This window comes from Porites lutea, chromosome 9 (genome assembly GCF_958299795.1).
Source record: "Porites lutea chromosome 9, jaPorLute2.1, whole genome shotgun sequence".
In the NCBI taxonomy this organism is placed as follows: Eukaryota; Metazoa; Cnidaria; class Anthozoa; order Scleractinia; family Poritidae; genus Porites; species Porites lutea.
The window spans coordinates 23,302,257-23,312,769 of record NC_133209.1 but is presented as its reverse complement, the minus strand read 5'-3'; the positions used below and the strand labels follow the sequence as shown (position 1 = coordinate 23,312,769).

Here is a 10,513-nt window from a genome sequence, read left to right as displayed (position 1 = left end):
AAGTAAATTCATCATACAGACCCCATCAAAATGAAAGTACACGAATGAAACGGAATAAGTCTGGGACGGTTTAGTTTCTACTCAGCAGCTTCTTTGCTTTTATAACAAAAATTTAATGTTGCAGTCTGTTTTAAACGTTGGCATATCAACGCGCACAGTAACTGAATGAAAACAACAGTCACGATCACGTTCTTCGAAACCGACCAGACGCGCGCGATCTACCACTGTAATGTTAAGCAATTATCCTGAAGGTGTTAATGTTCCCGTGACAGTCTTCGCACTGAAGGTGTAAATGGTAAACCGAACGGTCGCTTTGATCATCAGAAAGACCTGTCAACTTTGATGATTTAACTGATTAAATTACGGGACAGAAATTTTACTGCTTGCGGCTCCTCGTGTTAGGAAAGCATTCGATCTCATCGACCACGCCATTCCACGAGGAGCCGCAAGCAGTAAAATTTCTGTCCCGTAATTTAATCAGTTAAATCATCAAAGTTGACAGGTCTTTCTGATGATCAAAGCGACCGTTCGGTTTACCATTTACACCTTCAGTGCGAAGACTGTCACGGGAACATTAACACCTTCAGGATAATTGCTTAACATTACAGTGGTAGGTCGCGCGCGTCTGGTCGGTTTCGAAGAACGTGATCGTGACTGTTGTTTTCATTCAGTGACTGTGCGCGTTGATATGCCAACGTTTAAAACAGACTGCAACATTAAATTTTTGTTATAAAAGCAAAGAAGCTGCTGAGTAGAAACTAAACCGTCCCAAACTTATTCCGCTTCATTCGTGTAATTTCATATTGATGGGGTCTGTATGATGAATTTACTTCTGCCTTCTAATCAGGCACGTAAACAACATAGAGATAAAACATTTCATTTTGCTTTTGTGGAGTAAATTCATCTTAAAAAAGTTAAACTAGAGGACCACTTTCTCCGCGTACTTGTAAAAATAGGCATTTAATATGTCGCGCTACAGTGCGAAAATCTTCTTGTCGTGGATTAGATTTCAGTATACATATTGTTAATCTTTATTTCGCGCCAGAATAAATTAGTTTGCGCGCAAAAAATCACAAGGTTTGTCCTACTTCGAGCCCACCTTCTGGAGATACGCCGGCATGGTAGCTGGAATGCATTACCGAGGCGAAGATCTGGCATTTTTTCCTCCTCGTCTTTTTTTCCCCGCGACGTTTGTATATATTTGTAGTGAGAATGCTGTGCATATCGGTGGATTTTACTTCAGTAAAGCGGCTTCAGTTCCTGCGGCTTGCTACTCATCATAAAGAAGAGTGCCGGAATCGCTTTGTTCGCCTTTAACAGATTTTTTGTCGAATGCAAGGTAAAAGAACGGACTACTGTAAGGTAAGAATTGAAGTTTGAATTTGTTTCTCGGCGAAAAATAGTGCATACAACTCGTGAAACCCGTGAGTATATAACGAATGTCATGCGATGACTTATCTTTTTTACGATGGATAAGACGGATACAAACAATAATAATTTATTTCGCAACGTTTAGTATAATTTATTTAATATGGAGATCATCTGAGGACAATTTTTCGTTATATATGCTTCATTTCTTGGCTTATTCCGGCTACGTGCGAAAAATTAGATGACAATGTTTGTGTGCTATAATTATACTGATAATTTCTTGCACCTTGAAACTCATGAAAGCCAAACCTAGCAAAAAACTCTTTTAATGGAGGAACTCAACCTGATAGTTGCACTAAAATCTAATAATTGTTACTGCATTTCCTCTCTGTAACCTCGTGGGTGGAACATACCTGAAGGTTACGTTGATAATAATCATTGCATTTTCTCTTTGTAACCTCGTGGGTAGAATATACCTGATGGTTACATTAATAATAATCACTGCATTTGCTCTCTGTAACCTCGTGGGTAGAACATACCTGAAGGTTACGTTAATAATAATCATTGCACTTTCTCTTTGTAACCTCGTGGGTAGAACATACCTGATGGTTACATTAATAATAATCTCTGCATTTGGCTCTCCGTAACCTCGTGGGTAGAATATACCTGACGGTTAACAATAATCACTGCATTTCCTCTCTGTAACCTCGTGGGTAGAACATACCTGAAGGTTACGTTGATAATAATCATTGCATTTTCTCTTTGTAACCTCGTGGGTAGAATATACCTGATGGTTACATTAATAATAATCACTGCATTTGCTCTCTGTAACCTCGTGGGTAGAACATACCTGAAGGTTACGTTAATAATAATCATTGCACTTTCTCTTTGTAACCTCGTGGGTAGAACATACCTGATGGTTACATTAATAATAATCACTGCATTTGCTCTCTGTAACCTCGTGGGTAGAACATACCTGAAGGTTACGTTAATCATTATCATTGCACTTTCTCTTTGTAACCTCGTGGGTAGAACATACCTGATGGTTACATTAATAATAATCTCTGCATTTGGCTCTCCGTAACCTCGTGGGTAGAATATACCTGACGGTTAACAATAATCACTGCATTTGCTCTCTGTAACCTCGTGGGTAGAACATACCTGAAGGTTACGTTGATAATAATCATTGCATTTTCTCTTTGTAACCTCGTGGGTAGAATATACCTGATGGTTACATTAATAATAATCACTGCATTTGCTCTCTGTAACCTCGTGGGTAGAACATACCTGAAGGTTACGTTAATAATAATCATTGCACTTTCTCTTTGTAACCTCGTGGGTAGAACATACCTGATGGTTACATTAATAATAATCACTGCATTTGCTCTCTGTAACCTCGTGGGTAGAACATACCTGAAGGTTACGTTAATAATAATCATTGCACTTTCTCTTTGTAACCTCGTGGGTAGAACATACCTGATGGTTACATTAATAATAATCACTGCATTTGCTCCCTGTAACCTCGTGGGTAGAACATACCTGAAGGTTACGTTAATAATTATCATTGCACTTTCTCTTTGTAACCTCGTGGGTAGAATATACCTGATGGTTACATTAATAATAATCACTGCATTTGCTCCCTGTAACCTCGTGGGTAGAACATACCTGAAGGTTACGTTAATAATAATCATTGCGCTTTTTCTTTGTAACCTCGTGGGTAGAACATACCTGATGGTTACATTAATAATAATCTCTGCATTTGGCTCTCCATAACCTCGTGGGTAGAATATACCTGACGGTTAACAATAATCACTGCATTTGCGCTCTGTAACCTCGTGGGTAGAACATACCTGAAGGTTACGTCAATAATAATCATTGCACTTTCTCTTTGTAACTTCGTGGGTAGAACATACCTGATGGTTATATTAATAATAATCACTGCATTTGCTGTCCGTAACCTCGTGGGTAGAGTATACCTGATGGTTACATTAATAATAATCATTGCATTTTCTCTTCGTAACCTCGTGGGAAAAAAAATTAATGCCTCTCTCCTGGAAATTTTGCCCTGTCCTTTGAGCATAGTGATCTTTGGTTAGCGAATTCACGAAAACAGGTAAAACGCTTTTTTTAACAACAGCATTTATATTATTTGGCTTTTTGAGGGAGGTTAAACATTAATGGAATAGAATATAAAAAAAGCTGATAAAGCGGAAAAAGTTATCTTTACAAAATTCGCTTTGACAATGTCAAGGAGTAAAATAAGCTGAAGTTTTGTAGTTGGCCCGAAGGAAACCTGTTCCTGCATGAAAAGCAGCTCTGATTCCTTTCTCCTAACTAGAAGAGATGCATATCCCTGTGAACCAGTTTTTTAACCAGGAGCGATTCCCACTCACTTCTGATACTTTATTGACACGAGTTCCTATTTCAATATATGTCTAATTCAAAGCTTAGCCGCGTGATAGCTCTTCATCAGCGAAAAGGTCCAAGTGATATTTTGATTGACGTGTTGTTTAGGATCCTGAGGTTTTTTAACACCTTTCCTCTAGTTTAACTGGCGAAGATATTCTAGGAATTTGCCCTTCAATTCCAAATTCTTTGATGTGCCGCCAGATGCCGTGCAAAAATATCACCTCTTGCGGCTCCTCGTGGTCAAAGAGCACCACGTGCACAGTAGAACCGTTGCCGTCAGTATTCTTATACCAGTTGTGGAGCATGCTGATTAGGGAATGCACTGTGCTGGAGTTCGGAACAGTCCCATATTGGTTCTGGTCAATCTTCGCAAGGACAGCAGGCTTGATGTAGCCGTCAACGACAAACTCTTCCACGACTTTGGAGAGAATTGAAGTCAACGAAATGGGTCTCAGGTGTTTGTTCACATCGCTAACAAGTGAAGTCTTCGGGAGGGGTGTAATGTCCGCTTTCTTCCACGAAGTTGGAAGGCGACGCTCCAAAAAGGAAGAATTCAAGATGTCTGCCACTGGTGCAGCCAATAAGTCCGCGTTTTCTTTTAACCCTATTCAGACTGGGGGGGGGGGGGCTTTTCGAACCCCCCTCCGGCAAAATCGTGATAACTCCTATACCGAAAGAGCTATGACGTTCAAATTTTCTGACTTTTCCTAAAATTTATCTAGGAACATTTTGGTATAATTACCATGTCCATGTGATTAATCATGTTGCCATGGCAACCAGTTTCTGACACATAGGTTTTGGAAAATTTAAAAAATGGTGATTTTTTTGTTTTAAGATCGCGTTTTTACACTTATAGTGCTTTTTGTTGTTCAAATGGTCTTTGCTTGGGACTAGTTTTTGAATTACATCAAAATGTTTCAACATGGAATATTTGGGGGGGAGGGGTGGGGTAAAATTTGTCACTTTTTTGCTTTGACAAATATGCTGCTCTATTTTCCAAATAACACTTCCAAAGTCCTTTGTTTGGGTAATAAACATTAATTTGATACTTCTTTTATACATTCTGAGCTTTTTCCCCTTTGAAAGTTGCTTTAAATTATAATTTTAACAAAAAAACCGGAAATCCAAGATGGCGGATCCAAGATGGCGGACAACCATTTCAAATTTTAAATTTTATTCCTTCCTATTGCTTTTTCTCGCTGTACAAGTGTTTCCTTGTTACTAGTTCAGAAGAAAGGATAACAAAGAGATGACTTTACCAATATTATTGATATTTTACGTATCTAAGTGGAAAAATAATAAGAAACATTGAAAAATCGGAATATGACGTCACTGTGACGTCATCATTGGGCGTGGCAAGTCAAAACTGGGTGTGGGGCTTCTTTGTACGGAGATGATCATTGTTTGTAAATTTCATGACCCTAGCATTATTGGTTCCAGAGATACAGAGGGGGGGTCCGAGGAGCCCCCCCCCCCCAGTCACAGATTGACCAAAAAAGCCCAGTCTGAATAGGGTTAATACCCAAGAAGGGATTCCATCAGGTCCGGATGCTTTGTTCGTATTAAGCGCCGATAGTTTCTCAAAGACTGAAAACTCAGATATCGGACGGGGAAGATCTTGTTGGCATGTATACGCGCGCACGCGCGTGTGCATCAGGCGTGACTAGAGGGGTGAAAGCGGTCATTGGTGACAAAAAAGCGTCGTTAATAACATTGGCGAAATGTCTAGGGTCTTCCCCCTCATCGGCAAGATGTTGAAGGTCTGCGATGGGGCTCGCGCGCTCGACCTTAGAAAAACCACTTAGCTGTTTGATTTCCTTCCACCATTGGGCAGGTTTACAAGCCTTAAGATCTTTGACTTTGGCATCATAATACTTTGCTCGACACGCCTTCCGATCTCTGTTCACTTTATTCCGGAGCTGTTTGTACTCAGCCAGATTGTTGTTGGCCAATGCCTTTTGCCGGCGGCGAATAAGGCGTTTAAGAGAGTTATTCATCCATGGCGCCTCGTTCACTGATATCGACTTTTCTTTCAAGGGCATGATTGCGTCCATTCCGGAAATGATAGCTTCTTCCATTAACTGTACTTTCTCATCACATCTATCTTTGTTCTTTACAAGGTCGGCGATGTTGACTTTTTCCAAGTATGAACTCAGGGCGACCCTGTAACTTTCCCGCTGGTCTCTTGAAATGATGGATCGTTTTAATGGTTGAGATTTACAGCGAGACAAGGGCTGGAGTTCAACAGATGCGTGATCTGACAGACCAAAAGCTGGGCGTTTTATTGGCTCCTCATAGAATTCTTTGATGTTGGTCAAAACGAGATCCAGAGTCTGATTTCCTCGAGTATGGAATTTGACAATTTGTTTCAGCATAAAAGCGTTCGTAAAACTCGAGGTATCGAGTCTGTTAAAATCCCCCAAGATCAAAACTCCACAATTTGAAAAACGCGATTCAATTGTAGACATTGAGTCGTGGAGATAGAGCAAGATCTCAGAGTCAGAAACGCCTTTGTCTGTCTGTGGATGGTAAACATTGGCAATGATTATACAAGATAATCCCCTAGGGAGGCGCGAAGGTCGTAATTGAAGCCAAACTGCTTCAATTTTATCATCATGTAGAGAATGCCGAAAACTAGAAATGGCGACTTAGAATTAAAGTAGCCGCACTTCTCAAATAGACCATTTTACAGTTGTGGGCTTAGTACCTTAGCCTTCGAGAACGTGAATGCAAGGCTGAGGTTGACCTTGTTTTGATACAAACCTACTTTGTTTTCTTATCGAGATTATACTCGAAAAATGCTAGTTAGCATAAATAAGAACAACATGATTTTACATAACAAATCAGAAAAGGTTGAATTTTGCAAAGAAGGTCAACTCTATCCTCGTTTCCATCTACAACTGTGAAATGGGCTATTCCGCGTCAGATGACGATGAAGACACGTAGATTTTTGCATTTATCTTATACGGAATATATTTTTTCCAATCCCGCCATCATTATAAAGCCGTAAGTTAGTCCCAGAATCCAGGCGGTGTGCGCACTAGGATTGCGATGCATTGTGGATGTAGAATTTTTAAGATGGCGGCGAAGGTCGAGGAATTTCCCAGGTTATATGCTTTATATTTCGATAGACATAGTTCTTTTCTGAGAAAGTTATCCGCAATTACATAAACTTATACTTATTTAGGCTTTTTCTGTGACGAAAAAAAATCAACATTCCTCATTACAATCTAAAAGAAGAAGCAACAAAGATTCGTCCTCCACGAGCATGAAATTTGAACCCACTGTTTGGAGAGCTATAATTTCTACCATAGTGCTCATTGACGACAGAAACTAGTCTTAAGCGTTGTTACAAATATCTACGCCAAGGTATAAACGCTCCCCACTTTTTGAAATAGTTTTTTCGAATTAAAACCGACATGTTTTCATAACAAAATGTGGCCTCGCACAGACGTGACATGTCACTTGAAGTGTCACTCTTGTAATCACAAGTTAATTGCAAAATAGTTCATCGGTTATATACAGAAGCATGAAGCCTGTGGACGATTGCACGTAACAAATGTCGGATTTATGAATAAATACATGAATGAAAAATGGCCTATTAAAGTCTGATTAAAAACAAACAAATTACACCAAGTAAAATGATAATTTGCTGCAATATGTAAAGCCTCTGAGAGTATAATGAAAGTACCTGAATATTTTTTCCTCAAAGATAAGAAATTAACTTTAAATACAGATAAACCCTGAACATTTTAAAAACAGCTACCCTTTATGAAAAAAAGTGGTGAGAGAAATACATGAGTAGTGTCATGTAGAAGCCAACAAGCTGGCACTTTGATTCTAGTCAATGGAATATTCCGGCTTTTATTTCGGGTAGAAGAGCACAGAACTCGTCATTAGAATGGAATAGGCAAAAGGGTAACATTATCGTTAATTTCTGACAAATGTATGGGTATTTTAATGTGTGCAAATGGAGTTGAAAGAAAAGAAAAATAAAATTTACCTGCGATAAAAAATTAACTGCAAGATATCCAAAGTGGGAAAAAGGGGGTACTACTAGGATCCACCACAGTAATCATTGCTAACCCAAAAGACTGAATTATATCAACACCATGCAAGGAAAAATAGTATCCGTCACTATAAAATGACAGCACTGAAATACTAATCACCCTGCCAATATAATAAAATGTGACTACATAATTATTTACCCAAAAGTTTGCACCTAAATAACACCTATGACACAACATTTGAATTAAACAAAAGTAGTTGAAGGGAGGGGGATCACAAGAATTGAAAGGGGTCTCCCTACATGTTGCCCCTGATTACAGTAGATTTGCCAACACAGATAAGATTTTCGCATTTTGAATTTAAAAAATCATTATTTTCATACAAAAAATATGCGATGACATGTGTTTGTGCATACTGATAAAATCAGACTTTTAAAAAGAATAAAGGCAAAAACTATATATGAATGTCTCCTAGGCTCAATTCGTGTAACATAATTTGCTTGACTGTAAGAGGATAATTAGTTATCACAAATGCTGAATGCCATTTTCAATTGCAAACCTTACATTCTGTGACTTATACCAATATAGAAAGCAAGGATACTAGTTTGCAGTATTTCTTCCTTAGCTCAGTTTTTATTTAAGACTAAAGATCCCTGAAGAAAGTAGTGCTCAAAATTATTTATAAATAGGACACAACCCACTGTACATGTATTGATATCTTTATTTACTTTCCACTTACTTCATGTGTGATAAATACAGATGGTAAAACAAATAACAAATGCAAACAGGTTGCCAAGAGAGACCTAAATGCCCGTAAAGCTGACCCGCTAAAGTTCTCTTATAGTACCTGGCAAATGTTTTAGGGCTATTTTGTCAGAAGGAAGCATACACAATCTTACAAGATTTTCAAGCCAACTTAAGCTTAAATTCGTCTTGCTAATAATGAAGAGATCGTCGTAGTACCTCGTAGATCTGACGATGAAATCATTTTTTTCCGGCAAACCACAGGTCTTACCTTTAATAATATCATGACTAAAGCATAGAACAAAGCAGCAATCATTGGATTTACCGACTGCATGCGAGTGATTTCGAACCAAATACACTTATTAAAGAAATGACGGTGTTTTTGCCCGATAATTCGATAGCCTTCTTTTTTACAGACGTCTCTGGAAGAAAATAAAGGCAAATCGCTGATTTCTACAGCGTATTTAACGAATATGCGTCTCCGCAGTCGCCTCCTGCGAGATGTTCACTCCACGCCATCTTGACACAAACGATCAGATTTTGAATACCGCCCATGATGCTCACACCGCCTGCCCAGAATCTAAGTAAAAACATTTTGTGTATTACTATTGTACCCTTCAACTTCGACTAGACGTTCAGTAACGTTAGGAAAAAAATTCCGATTCTGAGAAATACGAAGGCGAGAAAAAATAAACACAGTGATGTCACGTTAACGTCACAGATCATAACAAATTTTCATCTTAATATAATACTGCTGTCAGTGGTAATCTTTTTCCGACATCGTTGTTATTAAATGACGACTTTAATAGTGACTACTCAAACTTGGGAGGTGTATTCTGTGAAGAATCCAGTCGAGCTACCTTAATTGGAATAGTGGGAGGCTTTGCGGAGGAAACAAAAGTATTAGCTGCCATATGCACAAATTACTCGGCGTAGGGCCCTCGGACTCTTCTTAATGGGTTCGTTTTCAACATGCGAACAGGGTCAACTTCTTCTCTATTACTCCTCCTATAAAGGGGAAAAAATAACACCTTTCCGCTTTCTGGCAAGCGAACAGAAGCGAACGAATATTTTCTGTTCTTCACACTGTTATTCTTTGAATTCTTTTTCATATGATTTTATCGTTTTCCTGGGAAGCCCGCTTTGTTTGCCGAAATATTCTGTTAATTGCCCAATAGGGTGGGCTGGATAGAATGAAAAGTCTTGTTTCTTAATCTACACACTATTCTTGAGTAACAGTTCAGATGGTTCTTACCTTATATGAAAAAACAATATACTTTCGCAACCAGAATATTGATTCATTCAAGCTTCTTTGATACAAAGAAAAAAAACAAGTGATAGAAAATGTAAGACACCCTTCCCCCAGGGGGAGCTGGCAACGGCCTTTGATCTTGCCGCTTTTCGGCTTTCCATGATCGCCCCAGTTAAGAAATCTGTCAATCATTCGAGAACTGTAGCGAACATGCGCGAAACGGGCTGGGAACAACAACACCAAGGAGTTCGTCTTCACAGCGATTCGACAGTGTGAAGTGAATTCGCTTTTGGTCCTGTTAGTCATTGCTTTCTTTGCTGTAACCGATTTTTTCCGCAGTAATGTGGAGCTTACGTTTTCCTATCTTCTGGTCTTGCGTTTGCCATTACATGCGGTTTACTACGCTAAGAACGAGACCAGTGAACAGTCATTGTACATGTTCCTCGATGCCCGACCTTTTGGCTCACTACAGGCTTTCAAGCTGTGTTTCTGTTAAGAAGACCCACAAGACTAGAAGAAGGGCCAACTCTCCAATGCGTATGTCGGAAGAGTTTATATTTTCAAGTGAAAGGCCGAAAATTAATCCTTTGTGATTTTAAAAAAAGCGCGGTGGCCGTGGTCAAGTAGAAGAGTTGTCAGAGTTGTCTAAATAAATAATTGGTTAAATAAATTTTGCCAAGAGATCATTCACTCTTGATATGCTCAAGTTCTTATCTTCGTGTGATTTTATTTA

General features: G+C 38.9%; 1 protein-coding gene across 1 annotated transcript; it reads right to left on the bottom strand.

The window, feature by feature from the left end:
- Positions 1-5,372: 5,372 nt before the first annotated feature.
- LOC140949061 (uncharacterized) lies at positions 5,373-6,334 on the bottom strand. Its single transcript, XM_073398308.1, has 2 exons — positions 5,637-6,334; positions 5,373-5,594 (listed from the first exon to the last, which is right to left on the bottom strand). The coding sequence occupies exons 1-2, from the start codon at positions 6,243-6,245 to the stop codon at positions 5,373-5,375; spliced, it is 831 nt and encodes a 276-aa protein (XP_073254409.1). The 5' UTR covers positions 6,246-6,334.
- Between the last annotated feature and the right edge of the window lie 4,179 nt (positions 6,335-10,513).

What these genes read in the sequence shown, in the direction of transcription:
- LOC140949061 (XM_073398308.1), bottom strand. Translation starts at nt 6,245, where the DNA reads ATGTCTACAATTGAATCGCGTTTTTCAAATTGTGGAGTTTTGATCTTG. An exon ending in CAAAGTATTATGATGCCAAA is followed by an intron (nt 5,595 to 5,636) that starts GTCAAAGATCTT and finishes CAATGGTGGAAG; the next exon opens with GAAATCAAACAGCTAAGTGG.